The sequence below is a fragment of the Ursus arctos genome, unplaced genomic scaffold (genome assembly GCF_023065955.2).
Source record: "Ursus arctos isolate Adak ecotype North America unplaced genomic scaffold, UrsArc2.0 scaffold_32, whole genome shotgun sequence".
NCBI lineage: Eukaryota > Metazoa > Chordata > Mammalia > Carnivora > Ursidae > Ursus > Ursus arctos.
This window is the reverse complement of record NW_026623008.1, coordinates 18,410,873-18,432,488: the sequence shown is the minus strand read 5'-3', so window position 1 is coordinate 18,432,488 and position 21,616 is coordinate 18,410,873. Positions and strand designations below refer to the sequence as shown.

The 21,616-nt window shown below is 43.7% G+C and overlaps 1 protein-coding gene across 1 annotated transcript in view; it reads right to left on the bottom strand.

Annotated features, from left to right (window-relative positions):
- Positions 1 to 675: 675 nt before the first annotated feature.
- The window catches only part of MACO1 (macoilin 1), a 61,138-nt gene continuing 40,197 nt past the window's right edge, over positions 676 to 21,616 (bottom strand). Inside the window, exons 7-11 of the mRNA XM_026517010.4 lie at positions 15,354 to 15,512; positions 13,836 to 14,018; positions 11,518 to 11,638; positions 7,338 to 7,512; positions 676 to 2,620 (exon numbers count right to left, since the gene is read on the bottom strand). Of these exons, the coding sequence (XP_026372795.1) occupies positions 2,418 to 2,620; positions 7,338 to 7,512; positions 11,518 to 11,638; positions 13,836 to 14,018; positions 15,354 to 15,512 (841 nt within the window). The 3' untranslated portion in view covers positions 676 to 2,417. The remainder of the gene's footprint in view (positions 2,621 to 7,337; positions 7,513 to 11,517; positions 11,639 to 13,835; positions 14,019 to 15,353; positions 15,513 to 21,616) is intronic.

Sequence of the window (21,616 nt, the reverse complement as noted above, 5' to 3'; positions counted from 1 at the left end):
CAGCAACAGGGACAGAGGGTGAGGTGCCAAGAGCAGAATTTTCCAGAACCGGAGCCAAGATCAATTGTAACAATGGCCAAGAGAGGAAAGCAGGGACCAAGAGAGGCAGCTGGCTTCTCAGAAGATGAAAACAGGCAAAGCCTCTAGAAACACAGGAGGACTTACAAGTGGCTATCTTGGAGGTCAGTTCAGGATCTAGAGCAGATAGGAAACCCAACAGGCTACTGGTCACAATGTGGCCCCCAAAGATTCTGGAAAATGGGAAGGAAATTTGCTCTCAAAGGATTTTCTTGCCAACTACCTTCCAACCCCACCCCTAACTTGCTTTTTCGGGAAAAGAGGGTTGTACCAGAAAACAAGTCAGCCATGTTTCTAACCATATGTGAGGGAGAAAGAAAGTGGGGGGGGGGGGGCGGGGTAGGGAGAGAAAGGGGGGGGGAGGGAAGCATGAGGGAGAGAGAATGAGAATGCATATGTCTTAAGTTGGACTAGAACTAAAACCAACTTGAGACCCTGCATGGATTCATCCCAAACCCTGTTTCTGCCCCCCACACAGGGCACTGCCCCCTGAGAGGGTGCGGAGATGAGGAGAGAGCAAGAGCGACCATCAAGGGCCCGTTCAGAACAATCTACCTTGTTGTCCCTCCTGCAAAGTTTAAAAAGGCAGAAAACTAGTTTTATCTGTAAGAAAATGTTTATTCTTTTGAACCCCACAGGGAAAAAAAAAAAAAGAGAATGCAGCCAAGACCACGTGTTTAACGAAATAGTGTCCCAAAAGGCAGCAAAATGGGGGAAACCTCAACACAAAGTCAGGGACAATTTTCCATGTTTTTGCACAAAGATGAAAAAAACCTATGACAATTCTGAGTAACACTTCCATGGCGACGATTACACACGATGATTCAAAAATGCAAAATGGCAGCAACATGCACACCTGGCTAAAGCTAGAAGTTTTTTTTAACCCCAAAATAAGATCTGTGATTAAAAGGATGGTTCTTTTTAATACTTCTAGTTTGCTGACTTGCTTGTCCTACTTAATCTGCTTTAAATATGACGCACATGCCAATTAACAGGAAATTTGAGAAGAACTATGTCCTTCCAGAATCCATGGCAAGGAAGCAAAACCAATCTATTTGGTTTCTTAATTTTCCTAGTTTCCCAATACAATTTTTGCTTTGCCCCTCCCTCTCCCAGCCCCTCCCCCCGCCCCCACCCTGATTCTTAAACACTTCCAAAAGTTGCCAAACACTTTTCTACAAGTGTCTAATATACACTTGAAACTGAAATCTTTGTGCAGAGTTTTGAGTTTAAAACTCTTAAAAAAAAAAAAACAAACCCTCCTTGGCACAAGAGCTGAGGAATAGTCAAGTTTCTTTTAAATCATCAAACACAAGATGATGGAGAGAGGAAAGCACAGTTAAATGAAATGGAAAAAAAAAAAAAAAAACCAACCCAAACTTAGAACGGCAGCTTTTTATTAGCTGTCATCGCAGTCTCTGGCACAGAAACACCGGCCAGCTCCCCGCCCCCAGGTGCTTGCCTCGAGACGAGTCCAGAACACCGTGGTGCTTTCTCTGAAAGGACATGGGCCGGAGCCACGGTGGCCACGAAGAGCCCGGCTACCCACCAGTTTACAGCAGGGTCCGCAGTGAGCTCAACACAGATAGAAGACACATGATGGCAAAGGGGGAAAACTGTTTAAAATCATCAAGTTTCCTCTTGAAATGTCTTTTCCCAAGGCACTGCTAGCAATTTTCTAGGACTGAACACCCGAGGGGAACAGGACTGTTTCAGACACAACCCCAGTGCCGCTCTCATAGCTAGGCTCATCACCTCGCCCCCCTCGCCTTAAATGACACTCCCGGAATTTGTTTGGTCCTTGGAGGGGTAATCAAGTTCTGTTTTCTGTAATATCAAGAACCATCTTCTGTAGCGCAGCTCGAAAATCAAAGCCGTGTGAGGTTATTAACCCTTCCGCTCTAGAAATGCAACGTTGTCATTAGCAACCCGCGTGAATCCAATGGGCAGGTTTTGCTGACTTATTTAAGAACAAAACCAAAAGAAAGGATTGAGAAGCAAAAACCCTGCTTTTTTTTTTTCTTCAAGAGGAAACTGTAAGAATACATAAAAGGCAAAATTGGCTACTTGAAATCCAAGAGTGGTTTTAATGTATTGGCCGAGAAAAATAAACTGCAAAGTTCTGTGAGGTCTTCTAAAAATTTACAAGAAAAACTGATGGGCAGTTCTAATCAGACTTGGATGTTATCTTCCCCCCCTTTTTAAAAACGACAACATATACAGTCCCACAAAATACAATATAAACTTTTTTTTTTTTTTTTTTTATCTTGACTGCCAGAGATGCTCCTTTGTGATGCCTTCTGGTAACCAAATGGTTGGGCAAAACCCACAGCTGGTCTTCATTTCTTCAGAGGCTGGTAAACAGAGGCATTGGGATCGAGTCCAGAGGGGCTGGTCTCCACAAATTTGGAAGAGTAGTGGGGGGAAACGGGGCTCAGGGGGCTGGTGGCGGCACTGTAAGTGATGCTGGGCATGACGGCCATGACTTCAGCTATCTTCTGTTTAAGGTCCTTGATTTCCTGGTCTTTCTGAAGAATTTGTCCTGGAAGATCAAAGACCCACCATTAGTGAGAAGGGAGGGCTTCTCTAACGCGGTGCCCTTGTCGCAGGCCAATCCCAAGTGCATTCTGCTCCAGCTCTGACGCGGTCTGTAAGGGTAGGAACTTTTCCTGTTAAGGGCCAAATAGTAAATATTTTAGGCATTATGAGCCACAGACTGTCTTTGTTGTTTTCTTTTTTTTCCTTTTTTTAACATGGAGAAATATAAAAACCATTCTTGGCCCAAGGGTGGTGCAAGAACAGGCATCAGGCCACATTTGGCATGTGGGCCACGGTTTTACAGGTTTTTGAAAAGGGATTCTGTTAATGCAGGTGTGACAAGCAAAGAGGTCACTTCCAGAAGCCACGTTCTAAGCACAGAAGCGGCCTACGGCAGCCTGAGAGGGTACAAATTTTGCACCCTCTTGAGCTGGACTATTTTTCTGGGAGGCTGGATATCTGAGTGTCCGCCCAAGGCACAAAGAACAACGGAGGCCGCAGAGCCAGTCTCGGCACCCTCAGGCTCCAGGTTCTCTGACAGAAGATACACGAAGCTCTGCAGCGGCTGCACTGGGGGCTCCCACATGACTCAGCGTGCTCACCCCTGCCTCTTGGCCCGTGCCTCTCAGCCTGTGGGCCTGCTCTGTGCCCGGCTGGACGTTTGCACAACATTGCAGCACACCCTCCCTCACTATGCTTAGTTTCTAGATCCGACCAACTCTTGCCTGCCTTGGGCCACTTCCCTTTCCATGCCTCTCCTGCTCTGTGTTTCCTCTTGAAGTTTCCACTTCCTTACAAGGCTTTCCCTGACCCTTCTAAATCAGACCCGACCCTGCCCCCCAATTCCTAGATTCTCAACACACCCTACACCTGCCTTTTTGTCACTTTCTTCTAATAAGGATAATAATTACCGTAGCTAACACACGTGCCAGGTACTGTTCTAAGTGCTTACATAGACTTATTTATCACAATGACCCTATGACGTGGGAATTATCATCATCATCATCATCATCATCATCATCATCATCATCATCATCCATTTTATGGATGAGGAAACTGAGGCAGAGAGTGGCTGAATGACAGTGCCAGGACCCGGCTCTAGCGGTCTGGCTCCAGAGTCCGCACTCCTGTGCACGGCCTTCTTCCATCTCTTGTAACTATTCATCTGGTGATGACTAGTATCCATCACCTCTCCAGTGGCCCATGAGCTCCGTGAGGGCAGAAACCGCCTTCACAACTTTATTCACCGCTAGATCCCTCGTGCCCAGCCCAGCAGAAAGCTGAGGCTCTGCAAGTTACGTATCTTGCCCGAAGTCATTCAGTTATTAAGAGGTAGAGCAAGATTTAAACCCAGCACCAGTGTTCCAAAGTCTGTGTAATTTCCATCATGCTTTGAAGTTCCTGGTCTACTCGGGGAAGCGCACTTAGGAGTAGCCCCTCAGAAATTTAAATGCTTACAAAAAAAAAAAAAAAAGAGGCTGCATTTGAGTTGCACTCATTTTGAGTCCTACAGAAGACGGAAATGTATCTGAAATGTTAAGAGAGCACGGTGGCACGTTTTTAAAAAGGATGTAGGAGAGATGAACATCATTTTGGAACTGGGATGAAGCAAATATCGAAAGTAGGAAGCAGAAAAACAACAAGGGCTTTGATTTGAATTACAAAGTTGGATCCTTACTAGAATATTCTGAGCTTGACAGTGGAGGGAAGTAGTGGGGAAGGCAGCAGAGCCGTAGAAAGGAACTGCTCCCTCTGACTCCCTTCGTGTCCCCTCGGCTCCAAGGAAGCATCAAATAGCCTCCTCCCCTCTGAACAAAAGAAGCCTCAGACGGATAAAGAGCCTAACAGCATCTGACAGATGAGCCACCGTATCTTTTTTTTTCCAGGCAGATTTAAGTTTGATTTTTTAAAAATCAGCAACATGCAAACATTCCCGGAGCTTTGGAAAAGGCAGTTCTCTTTGCATTTTGTCACTTTACAGGAGCTCCTGGGCTGACACGGAAGCACAGACTCCCCTTGGCTACTCTGAGACCAGGTGCTGCTCCACTCCGGGGGCTAGCTCCTCCAAGTGGACGAATCCAAGTCAATGAACGAGTCAGAGAGGGGTGGCCGCTTCTCAGCGAGCTGAGCCAGGAGGGCAAAAAAGCCAGTACGTGGTCAGAAGTTCAGCTTGAAAGCAGAATTCCCAGGAACCTTCTTTTTAAATGCTTTCCCGGGTCCAGCGTAACACGCCTGACCCTCAGCCTGCTCCTGTTCTCGCTCTACCACCTGCGCCGTCCCGAGCCACTCCTATGGCTCTGTTGGCTTCTTACAACTTCTATATTCCTTCCTCCCTCCCGGCGTGTGGGCCTCTCTCTGGGGTTTAGACCCCAAATTCCCACTGACTGATGACAATCTTCCACCTGGCTGTCAGGAAGCCACCCCAAATCAGAACGTCTCCAATCAAACCAGTCTCTCTTCTCCTCCTTCGAATCTGTTCTGCTCTTTTTCCTTTGCTCCCGCGAACTTTATCCTCCCACGCCCCTTGGGCGCCTCCAGTTTCCCTCACTCCCTGCCTGGACCATGCCCCCCTCCCCCCACACCTCACCTCTTAGACAAAGACAGCGACAGCTTCCTCACAGGCCCCTCTGTCTCCACCCAATCTCACCTTCCAAATCCATCTTTCACACTGTTATTCCAAACGCCAGAACACGTCACCTCCTTCCTTCTGAAAATCCAGGGAATACATTCTCTAGTATGCCTTCATTTATGGTCTTCCTAATCTTCCGCGTCCTCCAGCTGGAGGCCACTGGACTGCTCACCTGGACACTCCCAGCACTTCTTGCCTTGGCTTACACACTTCCCTCAGGTAACGACGTTTTCCCTGCCATTCTCTGTTCTCCAAATTCATCCTTCAAAGCCCACTCCATGTCACCTCCCTCAGGAAGCCACCCTTGATCTCTGCTCTGGCCCTTCAAGCCCTCTACCTCTACCTAATGGAAGCAGGCCTTTCGGCTTGGCTTGCCCAAGTGCAGTAATTCTCACAGGGTCTGCAGGGTCCAAACCATCTTCATGATAATACTAACATATCATATGCCTTCTTCACACTCATTCCCTCCTGGGGGTAAGTGGAGTCTTCCAAAAAAACACACAAGTAAAATTACAAGAGGCCAAATGTAGAAACCGAGATGAGAATGTATCTTCTATTGAGCCAGAAATTAAAGAGAGGCGCTCAATGTAAAACAACACCATTTTTCTCATTATTATTATTATTTTTTTGGTTTTGGAAAATACAGTTAATTTTTCATAAAAATATGTTAACAGGTTATATGTTTATTATGTTATTTTAAAAATGAATTGATACATGTTTCAAAGTTTTTAATTTCTAATAGGTAAATATTGCTAGATATAACCCACTTGGAAAAAAACTCCTTGGGGAACTTGGTAATTTTAAGAGTGTAAAGAGGTCTCTAAGACCAAAAAGTTTGAGCACCACTGCCCCAGTAGATGCCCCCACTAGACTGTGTCTTGTTCATCTTTGTCTCCTTTTTAGCTTCTAGTACAGTGCTTCAAATGCTCTTTAAGTATCTGTTGAAATATTCTTCTCCTTCTACCAAGTCCAAGTGTTTGAAAATTTTTTTCAGTAATCTATGGCGGGCTAATCAATTTCTTGGACAAAATCCAAATTGCTTTTCATCAGGCTATGTCATGCCTCTGTTCAGAAACCTTCCAAAGCCTTCTGTGTCACTCAGAGTAAAGTCCAAAGTTCCTTCCACGGGCTACAAAGTGGTTCCTGCCAGTCTTGACTTGTTGACTCCAACAACCCTGCCCATCCCTCAGGCTGCAGCCCCACTGGCTGCCACACATGCTCCTTCCCCCTGAAATGCACTCCCCCCACCACAGACTGACACGGCTCACTCACTCTTGTACTTTCAGCCTCTGCTCAAATGCTCCGATCTTCCACGACCACCATGTGGGACCCACGGCCCCACATACGGGGACACACTCACGCATCCTGCCCGACACCGCTTCACTTCTATCCCTGCACCCCTCAGCATGTGCTCTGCTCTGTGCTTGCTTGTGACTGCCTGTCCCCCTGGGGAGCCTCACGGTGCCTGGCACACAGTAGGCCTCAGGAAATCCCTGCTGAGTGAACAGCCTGCCCCCCAGAGGCTGCTCCCACCGCTCCCTCGTTTGTAACCATGCAGAGCTGGCTGTGGCTCGGAACACACCAGGCCCTCCTAGCTTCCCTGGCCTGGCCCAAGCGGTTTCTTCTGTTTCGATGCCTCTCTGCCCCCCACCCCACTACACTGCTTCTTCACTGGGTTAACCCCTGCTCGTCATTCAAAACCCAGCTCAGACATCAGTTCCCCTGGGAACAGCCCTGTTGAACTCCCACACGGGCTTGGTCCCCTGCCTCTCCCTCTGTTCCCACAACCTGTACATACCGTGGCACCAACACTTTTTGGTGGCTCTGCAGTTCTCTATTTCTTCAACACCGTGAGCTCCTTGAGCGCAGAAACTCGTACTCTTCTCTGGATGCCCTGCACTTGACATATTCTCACCTCAAAATATGTCTGCAGAATGAACTAATGTGATGATTCCTAAATGCTGGGCACTTCTCAAACCACTTGAAAAGAAAACTGAATGCCTTTGGTTCTGAGCTCTAAGGGACCTCTGCTTTCTGCGTCCCTGTGCATTCTCAGCCATACCACTTCATCTGGGGCCCGCTGCTCTCCTACCTTGGGCGATCTCGAGCTGTCGCTTTGCATCCCCCAGTGCAGAAAACAGGTCCAGCTTGATCCTCGTCTCTGCACTCAGACTGTTCTCCAGGTGCTGTGTTTTATCTTGCATGGCCGAGAGGGCTGACATTAACACCTCAGTGTCCTTCTCGTTTTCCTTATACTTCCGAAGCTCCTATCAACATCATCAAAGCAGCAAGATGTTACAAGATAGTTTTGGCATCGATGTCTACAAATTAGCCTGAAATCACAAATAAAATCCCGCTATTACTGACCTGGCCCCTAGAATACAGAATCCTGGTGTTTCATGGGTTAAGACCTCACCTCTTAGAGGGAGTACAAGATGTATTTATATGATGATATGACATACGAAAATATTTTGGTAGATAAATTTGACTGTGTTGGGCTGTTTCTAGTAACAATAGACTCTGTCTCCAAATGAAACAAGCCAAATTCAGAGGAACTACAAAGAACTTTTTCCTTGCTGCCAGTTGCAAATGTTGTTGTAATGCTGTAACCAAATTTGCCAAAACTCTACTCTCAACTTCCACTAAAAATATAGAAGTGTTCATTATTTTGACAGGACATACTGCAGAATAAGCCCACTTAAAACATCTGGTAATGTAGCCTATATATATATATAAACATATTTAATATATGTTAATATAAATATTACCATATTTAATATATATTATATATTTATGTAATATATAGCAATATATTATATAATGATATATTTATTTAACATAAATATATATAATATATTTAATATAGAATACAATATATATTATTTATACGTGTGTGCATGTGTGTATATATATGTACACACACATACAGGTATTTTAATTTTATTCATTTTAAGAGAGAAATCCAAACATATTACAGAAATTTAGAAATATGTTAAAGTTCAAGGAAGAAAATGAAAATCACTTAATATCCCAACACTGTGAAAAACTTTATATACTTCCCTTTAGTATTTTATAAGCATATGTGTATCTTTTAGCATAAATGAAATCATACTATATGTAGTTTTGTGTACAGTTTTTAAAAAACTTATATAGTCTCAAATGTTCTTTGGAAATGTAATTTTTAATGGCTGTGTAATATTCCTACTTATATGTACCATAATTTATGAAACAAATCTCCCTTTGTTAAGATTTTTTTCATTTATATACCACTATGATGAACATCTTCATATATCAATCATTGATGAGATTTTGAAATATTTATCTTGAGAAGAAGTTGTAAAATGGGAAATACTTAAAAAGTATATGACCTTTTCCAGAAAGTTATACCTCCACCAGCAATTATGAGGCCTGTTTCATTCATCCTCACCCAGGCTGATATTATTATTTAAAAATTCTTTGCTAATTTCACAAGAGATAAGGTAAACAAAAGCAAAAATAAGCTACTGGAACTACACCAAAATAAAAAACTTTGGCTAAACAGAAAGGCAACCTACTGAATGGAAGAAGATAACTGCAAATGATATATTCTATAAAGGGCTAATATCCAAAATATATAAAGAACTTAAACGACCCAACACCAAAACCAAATAATCTGATTAAAAATGGGCAGAGGATCTGAACAGACATTTTCCCAAAGAAGACATAAGATGGCCAACACGTGAAAAGATGTTCAACAACACTAATCATCAGAAAAATGCAAATCAAAACCACAAAATCATCTCACATCTGTTAGAATAACTATTATTAAAAAGGCAAATAACAAGTGTTGGCGAGGATGTGGAGAAAAGGGAACCCTTGTGCACTACTGGTGGAATGCAAACTTTCTACTTTTCTATCAAAAGTAGGAATACCATATGATCCAGTAATTCCACTATGGGGTATTTCCGAAGAGAACAAAAACACTAATTCCAACAGAGATATGCACCCCTGTGTTTATTGCAGCATTATTTCCAACACATGGAAGCAACCGAAGTGTCCACTGAGAGATGAATGGATAAAGATGTACACGTGCACACACACACACACACACGCACATGGAAGAATATTACTCAGCCATAAAAAAGAATAAGATCTTGCCATTTGTGACAATATGGATGGACCTAGAAGACACTATGCTAAGTGAAATAAGCCCGACAGAGAAAAAAAATACATGATTTCACTGATATGAGGAATCTACAAAACAAAACAAATGAACAAACAAACAAAAGCAAAAACAGACCCATAGATACAGAGAGTTGGTGTGGGCAAAATGGATGAGGGGGAGTGGGAGGTCCAGGCTTCCGGTTACAGAATACACAAGGGGATAAAAGGTACAGAACAGGGCGTAGAGTCAATGGCACTGTAACATCATAGTGTTGTATGGTGACAGATGGTAGCTAGCAGCTACGCTTGCATGGAGCACAGCATGACACACAGAGTTGTGGAATTACTACGTTGTACACTTGCAACTAATGTAACATTGTGTGCCAAATGTATTGCAATTAAAAAAAAGAAACAGAAATTTCACAGGAGATAAATGATATCTAGTTTTAATCTGCAGGTCTTTGGTGATTGATGAGGATATATTCTTATAAGCCATTTATTTGTCTTCTGTGAATTATTATTTTTTTTTAAAGATTTTATTTATTTATTTGACAGAGATAGAGACAGCCAGCGAGAGAGGGAACAGAAGCAGGAGGAGTGGGAGAGGAAGAAGCAGGCTCATAGCGGAGGAGCCTGATGTGGGGCTCGATCCCGCAACACCAGGATCACGCCCTGAGCTGAAGGCAGACGCTTAACCGCTGTGCCACCCAGGCGCCCCCTTCTGTGAATTATTTGTTCATATCTTTTACCTATTTTTCCAAATATCTGAGCTTTACTTAACAAATTTTATGAGCTACCTACATATCAAGAATATTAATTCCTTATATTTGTTGTAATATCTGTACTCTATGCAACTGATTTTTTTTTCTTTGTGATTTCTTCCATTATTTTTGTGTAGAAAGTCTTTCCTGGTTTCAAGATCAAATTCTAGTTTAAAACCAAATGCTTTCTGCCTATATTCAACTCCATCTGAAATTTCTTTTTGTCACGGTATGAGATGAGCTGCTTTTTTTTTTTTTTTTTTAAGATTTATTTATTTACTTGAGAGAGAGAAAGAGCGAGAGAGCATAAGCAGGAGGGAAAGGGAGAAGCAGACTCCCTGCTGAGCAGAGGACCAACGTGGGGCTCAATCCCAGGACCCTGGGATCATGACCTGAGCTGAAGGCAGATGTTTAACCAACTGAGTCACACAGGCGCCCCAAGAAATGAGCTTCTAATTTTATTTTTTTTTCCTAGTTATCTAACTTTACCAAAGCCTTTTTCTGACCAGTCCTCACTGTTCCCATCCATTTCTGCTGCTACTTTTACTGCACACTTTAGGCTCTGTCTCTAGGGCGTCTATCCTACTCCACCGACTTGGCCATAATTTCCTACCGGTTCCATGTGATTCAAATTACTGTAACTTCCCAGTATGCGACGTTATTTTTAAATGTCTCTTTGGAGAACCAATGCCAAATACCTGGCTAAGGTACACACCGCCCAGAAAACCGGTTGTGTCCACAGCACTGGCAGCTTTCCCCATCATACACTGCTCAGAACTGCAATCTACAAGGCTGAGAGCCATTCAGAACAGTCAATTCCCTGGCGACAGACAGAGGGTTAGGGCTAAGAAGAGGTGCAAAAGCTCCAAAGCACACTAATCTAGCCTATAACCTAAAAAAGCGAAATGAATCTACAGTAGGTCAAATTCTGGTATAAACCGTGTCAAAACACGGTCAACATTTCTGATTGTATTAGAATCTGACTAATTAAATATGACTTGAATGAGCTGGACAAGGCTAGAGCTTTTTTGGTCGTACAGAGATTTTCAGATGCAGTGGCATTTGGCCTATCATCTAAAGGCACCATCTCGAGGCACCTGGGTGGCTCAGTCCATTAAGCATCTGCCTTCGGCTCAGGTCATGATCTTGGAGTCCTGGGATTGAGCCCTGTGTTGGGCTCCCTGCTCAAGGGGGGTCTGCTTCTCCCCCTCCTTCTGTGCGCTCAGGCTCTCTCTCTCTCTCTCTTTCTCACATAAATAAAATAAAATCTTCAAAAAACAAAAAGGCACCATCTCCACTTTGCAATGCAGGGCACACAGCTAACACGGAAGAAGCCAAGCAGGAGGAAGTCTTCTGTGCTCCCCATACCTGAACTTTCAGCTCTAGTTCTCTGATCTGGTCTTCTTTCACCTTCATGTCCATCGTGAGCTTCTTGCCCTCTGCTTCTAATTCTCTGATCCGATTCCGTAAGGTTTCGGTGCACTCCCCCCTTTTGAAAAAGATGAGAAGGAAAGACAGGGATTTAAAAGACTAGAGGTTCACTTATGCTGCAAGATTGATATTTCTCTTATACTCCAGAGTCTGTCAGGTTTCAGTTTTTGGCTCAGTCTGCTCATTCTCTGTTCTTTGATAATTTCAACAATGATCTAAAATAATTAATTGGGTATCGAATATGAGCCAGACACCAAGTGAGGTACTTTACCCATTCTGCTTTCTTTGCAAGGGTAGGATATACTGTCCCATTTTCCAGATAAGAAAACCAAGACTACACAGATATAATGCCAGTCCACCCTCACCTAGCTGGTAGGTCACAGAACTCCAGGGATAAGAACTGAGGTGTTGCAGCTTCCCAGTGCGGCAACCTCCCCCAGGCTGTGTGACCTGAGACAGTGCCTGTGAGCTCAGCGAGAGAGAAGTGGACGCGTACTATCTCCAGCAGAGGGCAGTGAGCTAAAGCAATGTTCACTTTGGAGGGTCTCTGCCTGGGAAAGTTCACCTTTCTTGAGTCATGAAGTCTCCAGAGCATTAGGTTGCTTCTCAGGGCTGTTAAGAAGAATAAACTAAAAAAGATGATGGTAACCGCCAGTCCAAAGCTGACGAACCGTTTAGGTTTCAGAAACAGCTGGATGGAGAAAGTAGGTGTCCTCTGCCTACCAAAAAGGAAGGTCCGGTGAGAGAATGACACCTCGAGATTTACTTGAGAATAAAAACAGCCTCTACCTAAGTGATGGCAAACGAGGACCACCTAAGGATAAGATCAAAGCAAGTAAGCTTGACTGGAAGCAAAAGGGAATCAGGGAAGAGACCGAAACCGCTGTACTGATTCTCAGGCGTAAGATACCAAACAGTATGGTTAAGGAACTGTCATAGCCTCCTCAGTGGACTTTTTTTTCAGGGTAGGAGCTGCTGGCTGAATTAAGGACAGCACAAGCCACACTGATGACTGTTCAGAAAAATCTCCTGCAAGCCTAAGAGCTTCAGAGACGTGTGCTTTTTACAGAGGTCCATGCTTACAAAGCTTTAAACGGATGAACACACAAAACCCCCACATCCTAGGCAGGCTAGTGAAGTGTCTTGTGAGTCTGTCTAGATGCTGATGGGCCAAGTGAGCTCAGCCATCTGCACTAGAGCGGCCGGGGGAGGCAGGAGCACAGAGGGGGGAAGAGTTCCCTCTGGCAATTATTTCCTTAAACGTGAAATGATGATCCGTCAGTTCTTCTACAAAAGCCAGAACCCAAAAGAAGGCTTTTAACATGCCACATACAAAAAAGAAAAACTTAAGGAAGAATTACAGTAGAATTATATTGATAAAAATTACGATAAAAATTTAAAATAAAATCAATAATAATGTACCCTCACTCTGCAATTGTAAACCCATAACTGACTCCCACCACACAGATGGACTTCGCTAGTCAAAAAAGAAAAACAAAGAAAAGAAAGAGCCCCAAAGTGAAGTAAAAGCGCCCCACCCCCACCCCCGCCCACCAAAAGGCTCTTAAGGATCTTCCCTCCTTGCTGGAATTCAGTTTCTGGAATACTTGTATACTTTTCAATGGTATAGAAGGAGTCCCCAATTCTCAACACTCCACAAATTCAATGATATCTAATAGTGACTTATGTTTTTTGTTTTTTTTTTCATCTTTTCCAGCTCATGTGACAGTTTGCTGATATCCAACAAAGACGGGAGCAGTCAGTACAAAGGACTTGGGCGACCAAGATTTTCTTTTCTTCTATTTTAAGATAAAAACTTCAGAAACACATATACCTGACAGTAGAGAGTAATGACAGTTCTATAAAGGAAATAAAATTCGAGACTGGACACTCTCCAAGAGTTTAGTAGTTCTTGGCCACACAGAAAGTGACCGGAAACCCTTTTAGGAGCAACGCTTTGCCTCCTGGGTGTGGGAGGCATGGTGATGCCCTCATCCCGCTCCCTAGATGAGGTTGCTGGGGGTCGAAGCTGTTACAAGACAGCGCAAGTTGCACAGATGGGGCTTAGCCAGCTCAGGAAACGGTACTTGGTGGCAACCTACTGGTGTGTGATGATTCTATTTCAGCCCTGCCCGAGGCCTCAAACTCCCATGCCGGTCTTTGTCTTGGTGCAAGGCAGGCCTACCTCGAATGAAGCACCGGGGCAGGGAGGCAGGTGAGGGGCGGGGGAAGTGGGGGGAGTGGCATGGACATACCTAGACGCGGCAGCAAATGCAACAGCCCGGGCAGCAGTAGCTTCTTCCAACTTCTTCCTTTTTTTCTCCTCCATTAATTGCTTTTCTACAAAACTTCGGGCTTCCTGCTCAGCTTTTAGCTTTTTCTCCAACTGGCTGATATTCTGTTTGTCTTTTTGCTTCATTTGCACAGCATTATGTAATCTATATGGAAACAATTACCATACAGAGTTTTGTCATTAGAAATGCCCACTAGAAACCCTGGAGAAACATGGCTCCTCTTTTGAACGGCAAATCATAAATGTCAGCTTCCAGAGTGCCCGGGAAAAACATGTTGTCATTGTTCTTTAACAAGCCCTAGACATCAACAAACAAGCTGCCTAACCAGATACAGAATGAGACCCAGCCTTTGCTCTACTATGGTAAGCGGTCTACAGAAGGCGATCCAGAAAAAAGGATAAAACAGTTTCTATTAGAGGGAAAGACAGCTGTACAGCTAATTCTAGTTGTGCCCCAAAGCACCTTGAGAGAACTTTGGTTGATCAAAGAACTACCGATGGAACCAGGCCCACGGAAGCGGAGGTAAAGGGTGGGAGGGGAAGGTTCTTCTTTGCCTGCATACAATTATGCTACAGCCTTTCCTTTTCCAGCTGTGAGATGTTTTCTCAAAGTATCCCAAAATAGATCCCGGACTTAGAGTCACAGGGTGCTTGATTTCAGATAGAAATTTCAGCCATATTCCCTTCCCGCCTATTACCAGCCCCAGCTTTCCACATCAGTACAAGGTGAGTTAATCTCAGTGTAACAGCGTAAGGTGAGATGCTATCAGTGCGAGAGCCATCATGTAGGTGGGTCAGAAGCAACGGAGCAGTTATGTGCTTACAATGCTCTAGCTTTTGAGTTATGTTCCTCAAGAATGTTGAAGGACTCCTCTTTCAATGGGGAAAGCCCAGAGCCTACCATAGTAAGCATTACCCCAGGCACACATTGCTGAGAGATTAAAAAAAAAAAAAAGGACAGATCGATATGGAGTCAAGAAGTAATTCCAGGATGAATCAATGGGAAGCATACACAAATTCACACCGAAGAGCTGGCTTTTTGCTTGCCTCTTCAAATAAAATCAAAGTTCAATGTCATTTTTTAGTTCCAGATATCAAAGTAAATAGAGTCTATTCCTCTGGAAACTTTCATTCAAAGGAGCAGGATTTTCAAATTGTGGCAGAACGACTTTTTACTTATATTATCACAAAATTTTACTTATATTATCACAAAAGCTCAATGACTATTTTCAACTAAGAGAAGAACTTATTCAATGAAAGAAGAACAGTAATATTAATAAACCTCTGTTGTGATGAAACAAGTTTTTATGGATTTTATAACATGTTGAATATCTGGTACACTAAATATTTTAGACATTTCATTTAAACCCCCGTCTGCCAGGCCTCTTTGTCATCACTCGTCTTTTGCTCTGGCCTCTGGAAACCACAGAATCAGTGCGGCCACTCGGCTCTCGACCGAAGGCCCGCCAGGCGCACGTACTTGTTCTGCAGCAGCTCATTCTCCTGCCGGAGCTGGCCCATCTCGGAGCGGACGCCCCGCTCGGCGCTGGAGAGGGAGCTGATCTGACTGCGGAGCTCCTGTTCCACTTGTCTGCTGGCCTGCAGGTCAGCCTTTAACTTTTTAATGTCTTGTTCCAGCCTAGGAGAAGGAGAAATGTGCATTTTCATCAGGGAAAGGACACCCACAGGGCTCTGTGGGAGACCCTGGCTGAAGGCCCAGACGCCCCGTGGTGTGGGGTGGGGGGCAGAAATCCCCTCTGGCAGCTCCTGCCAATACCATGGCTCCCATCTTCCCGTCTGCAACTGGCTTTTCACTGTGTGCTTCTTTCTGCCTGGATCCCCACCCCTTCCCACTGCCAGAGAATAACCTGATTTCCTCCACATGTTGGGGCACTGACAGCCGAGGTGCTTGTGAATTCCTGAGCGGCTAACAGGAGGAGGGAAAGGCAGAGAGATGGTAGCTGAAGGCTTGGATCCCCCAACACACACACACACACACACACACACACACACACACACACGAATTTCCTATGCCCCCCAGCATGGGAGATGTACTGGTAATGGCCAGCCCATGCCCCACCGGCTCTGAGATACTCTGATACAAGAGAATCTACAGTCTCAGATTCCCTTCCACCGTGGGCCCGGAGAAGAGCGTCTAAGGCAACCTCTGAAACTGCTAGCATCCTTGCTACATGATATTCACACTTCTAGTGACTGTGACGGAAGAGCTCATTGGACTCAACAACAGAGCAAACGGGAACAAATGACATGCTCTGAGAATCATAAGAACACTCCCTCTGTGAACTGAAGCCTATTTTTCTCCTCAGTTCCTTAACCTCTGTTCCATCTATTTTCTTTTAATACAGTAACAGCTTCATTTTACACGATATGTTCTGGGGAACGATTATATGAGCAGGTAGGACTGAAAAGTGTCCAAAAAAAAGTATAAAATCCAGACTCTCTGCATGAGAGGGCTTTATAATTTCACTAGAGGCCAACAAATGACGACTTAAAGTGGTGAGACAGTAGCACAAGGAAGGCCGGATTAACGACACGTGACAAGGAATAACAATATCTAATACTTAATGAGAACTCATGTGCCACACACTGTTCCATTGGCTTTAATGGTATGAACTCATTTCGTCGGCACAACTGTGGGCCAAGGACAATCTGTTATTCCCATTCGTACAGATGAAGGGGTCTAGATTCAGGAAAGGCTCCAGCACCGGGTGACACAGGCTGCAGAGCCCGCTCTCTCCTCCAGCTGGCTGAGCGGGGGATGGGGAGAAGTGCCACAGGACTTCTGAGGAGAGAAGGTGGGAATTAGGTTGGGCCTCAAAGGCTGGGCAGGATTTGAAGAAGAAGGGGAGGAGGGGACAGTCTAAACAAGGGGAAAACATGCTCAAAAGCTCAAAAGTAAGGACAGCCATAGACATTTGGGCACGGAACAATCAGCCTGGCCTCTGAGGAAGCTGACAAACTAACAGGCAGGCAAAGGTCAGTCTGCTCTGGTGAGACCCTTATGCATGTCGCGAATCCAACATACCAACAGAACCGAGATTTCTGGAGGGCAGTGGTGGCCTCTCCTTGGAACTGCCAGCCCCACAGACGTAAGTCCTTACAGACATGTTTTATTAAGCACCAAGTCCCCAGGGCCCACCACAGTGAACAACACTTACTAAATATATGTTGCCTGGCCTCCCTTGGAAAACCAAAGAGTGGCTTTATTTACTTATCTACCTTTAGGCAACTGAAACAAAATCTCAAAAACGAAAAATCATAACACATCAATGGCCATTTCCCAGGCACCGTGGCCTGTCCCCCTGTCCAGTGCCCAGGAACAGACACAAGACCCGGTATTCCAGAAGCACTGCCACGTCTCCTGACACAGCTCACTCCCCAGGGAAGGGTCACACGCCGACACCACGCCACACTTTCCCTATTGCCAGGGTTATTCCAGTTGGACGTACTCCCAGAACTGCCCTAAACAATTACAGACCGGCATTTCTACCATCCCCACACCGTCCCTCGTTCACCTGAAGTAACCCATGGGATACTTTCCAAAACAGGTCGATGCTATCAGGTTATCCCTGTTTAAGAAGTTTGGCTGAAAAACGTGTTAGGTTATTTATCTTTCTGGAGAAGTCGACTTCAGTCTGAGGACTGCATTTTTCGTAGAAAGGGTGAGTTTTAAGATGAGAATAGGGGCTTAGCATGGTTTCCTAACGGGGCTTAGGACCAGGATTCTAGATGCAGCTCTGGTGCCAAGTCCGTGACCCTGGGCAGGGCATAGAACCTTCCAGGACTCAGTTTCCCCCTGTAGGCTAATGACCTCTAAAGTTCCTCCCAGCTCAGTGTAGGGTTTCTAGGCCTGCCACACTTACTGCCGGCTGCTGATCTGCCTCTCCAGATTAGCAACCTAGGAATCAAGTTCCAGGAATCAAGCCCGGGAATCAAGTTCCACGCAACCAGCTGACTGGGGCAAAGCACTGCCACAGTTGGAAATGGAAGAAAAGTGAAATCTGCGGAGGCTAGAGGTCAATAATTTTGCAGTTATTATTTTGCATCTTTAATCTATAAGGGCCAATTTCCCTACCCTCAACTAAGAATAATGACAATATTCTGAATGAAACTTTAGAGGTCCTCGAAAAATGTAAAAACTCAAAGACTTAATGCAATTATGAGAACAAAAAGTACAAAATATCTTGAGTGTAACTTCTGGAGACTGCAGAACCCTGAACAAAAATATATTTTCTTATGTAGAATTATGAAATTTTGTCAAAGACAATATAACAAACATAGGACGAAGTGGTTACCAGGGTTATGAAAATTCGTAAGATTTGTGCCCTTTCGTGAATGTGTGTTATACTTCAATAAAAAGCTTATTTTTAAAATAAACTAACCTAATTTCACAAGACAGAAGTAAAATTAAAATGCTTCAGGATTTTTATAACTGCCATGAATTTTGTAAGACTCTGAATTACTGTTCTCCAAGCAGCTGCGGCAACCCTGTGAGCTAACACCAGCATTCCCAGTTGAAGAAACACCGATCTGGGGGAACACTGCATGTGACACACAAGGTAACTTCAAGTGCTAAGTGGAAAACTCTCAGGAATTTTAAAAACGTGTAAGCAGCAACAATGCATTGTCTCTCAGAAAAAGCATTAATTTAACCTTGCATGTTCATTACACTTTAAATCTTTACTGAGGTAGGTGCCAAAATGATTTATAATCCCTTATCAGATCTATTTTTAATTGCAAAAGTGACACCCAGTCCAGGTTAAACACTGCATGCAACAACAGAAAAGTAAAAATACAGAATAAAAATGTCAGTAATTCTTAATCCTCTCATCCAGACAGAAGCACTCACTATTCACACTGGGTTTACTTCTTTCTGTTCTGCGTGTGTCTTCTTTCTCTTTCTTCATACATGTCAGTATTTTTTAATATTGGTGAGAAAGTACCACACATGCAGTTTGCATATCGTACGCACCTTTCCACACCATCGGAAATTGTTCTGTTTTGGTTTGCTTTTGTTTTGTTTTCTTAAGTAGGCTCCACGCCCAATGTGGGGCTTCAACTCACCACCCTGAGATCAAGAGCCACGTGCTCTACCAACTGAGCCAGCCAGGCGCCCCTAGAAAATTTTCATAAACAATTTAATTGCTGCATAATATTCCACTGTATGGATGCACTATACAATCCTATTTTCTAAGCTATACCTCAATTTTTGCATATGCTCAACAGAAAAATGTACACAAGTTTTAAAAAAGAATTACGGGAATTAGTAAATTGAATTGAACCAAGCCAGTCAAAGGGCCAGGGACATTTATTAGACAAATAACTACTACTTGTCTTAATGGTATACTTAACCCTTCGGTGCCAAAGGTCAATGCTTCCTAGATAAAATGCAGATATATAATTCACTGGTTTGAAGCACCAAGAAGTACTGATTAAATGGTGTTAGAGGTTAATGCAAAATCCTCAAACATATTCATGGGATTTTATTAAAATGTCAATAGCTGCTATCTGATTTAGAAGCAAGTGGTCGGGAAGAAAATGAGGCAGAAGTAACAGTTTATAACCCTTAAAACCGATTACTGTAAATAGGGATCAGAAGGAAGGAGGAAAGAAAATGCATCCACAAGCTCAGACCCCTTTTATCAGAGCTAAATCCTACTCTCTTCCCTACACAAAAGATTAAGATATTAAAGGGAACTTTACTCAAGAAGAACTGCAATCTCATCCCCAGAAAAGAAAAGAAAAGAAAAGAAAAGAAAAGAAAAGAAAAGAAAAGAAAAGAAAAGAAAAGAAATTGGGCCAAACAGATCTTAACAAACTTGGTAAGGCTCAGGCAGGAAGTCAATGCACTTCCTGCTTGCCCAACTCCTGCAGCACCGGTTTTCACCCTTACAAAGTCTGCCCAATGCTGTCACCACTTGGGATTCAGACAGGGCCCCTGGCAAAGCTAGAGCCTGTGTGCCTAATAAATATGTCCCCTAGTGCCCAATGATACAATCCAAGGTTCTAACCAACCCAAAATGTTACCTATTAGGTCCAGACACCTTTCCTAGCCACTTGTATTAATAATTTTAAAAGACAGCACCCAACTTGTAACCTGTGAAGCGACCTCTGACCCCCCAGCAGACTACCTCACTCATAGCCCGAGGTGGGGTCCTTCAGAGCAGCCCTCCTTCAGGGCGTCACTCCCACCGGCAAGCAGCCTTCAAAGCCCAATGAACGGCCAAGGTGAGGATCCCTCTTACCTGCTCCAAACCCAAAATCTATCTCATCTTCTCCCTCATCCCACTCAACTAGGATAAGCTATCATATGAATGTTTGATAATTATTTCATATTAAGAGGAAAGATTTACATTTTAATAAGGGGTAATCTCCTAGCTGACCAAAAGAATGAAGCTCAAACAGTAGTCTTCAAGGCGGGCTAAGTAGGAAAAACATTTCTGAGCATCTAAAAGTACATACACCTGGTAGTAAAACTACAGGATTCAAGTGTCAGCTTGTAGCTGAAAGGGGTATTGTTTTTAAGTATCTGAAAAGGTAGGGAGATATTTGTATCTAAATGTTTGTCATCTTTATCTTCTGTGAATTACTTGAATTACAGCCCACAGTACTACGATTTCATTGAAGGTGTAAAAGTCTCCAATGGGTACTGCCAATAACTTCAGGGTTTTATAAACCCTGAGGCTTTATGAGGCTTGACTGACAGCTCAGCGAACTTTAAGGCTTTGGGGTAGTGAATTTCCCTAGGAAGTTAAGCCCTGCAAAAAAGAAGGAGATCTTTTTTTCAGCCAGGACTTCACCTAGAGATGACTAGATTCCCCAAATACTCTATGAGTCACACTCTATACCCACTCCAGAAAACTACCTAAGTGTATATTTCTAGGGCTGCTGGTTTGACCCCGTGAACCCATCAGAAAGATGAGGAGCCTCGGCTCTGCTGGTTCTCTCTGAACCCTAAAGAGCTACTGACAGAGAGGCTCTAGGCTCTGCAAGACAACACAGAACTGGAAACAACAAGCGTCAGCAAGGATATGGAGCAAAGGGAATCCTCATGCACTGTTGCTGGGAATGTAAACTGGTGCAGCGACTCAGGAAAACAGTATGGAGGCTCCTCAAACAACCAACAACAGAAGTACCATAGGATCCAGTAATTCCACTTCGGGTATTCATCTAAAGAGAACGAAAACGCTAATTTGAAAAGATAAACGCACCCTATGTTTACTGCAGTGTTATTAACAACAGCCAAGCTATGGAAGCAATCTAAATGTCTATCGATAGATGAAAGGATAAAGATATACACAATGGAATACTAATCAGCCATAAAAAAAGACATTCCTTGCCATTCTCGACAACATGGATAGACCTAGAAGGTATTATTCTAAGTGCAATAAGCCAGAGAAAGACAAATACCATATGATTTCACTTATATGTGGAATCTAAGAAAAACAAATGAACAAACAAAAAACAACAAAAAAGAGAAACAGATTCATAATATAGAGAACAAACTGGTGGTTGCCAAAGGGGAGAAGGAGGGTGAAATAGGTGAAGGGGATTAAGAGGTACACGCTTCCAGTTATAAAATAAATAAGTCGCGGGGATAAAAAGTATAGCATAGGGGATATAGTCAATAATATCACAGCACACTTATCACAGTGAGCATTTCATAATGTATATAATTGTTGAATCACTATGTAGCGCACCTGAGATTAGTGTCAACTATAC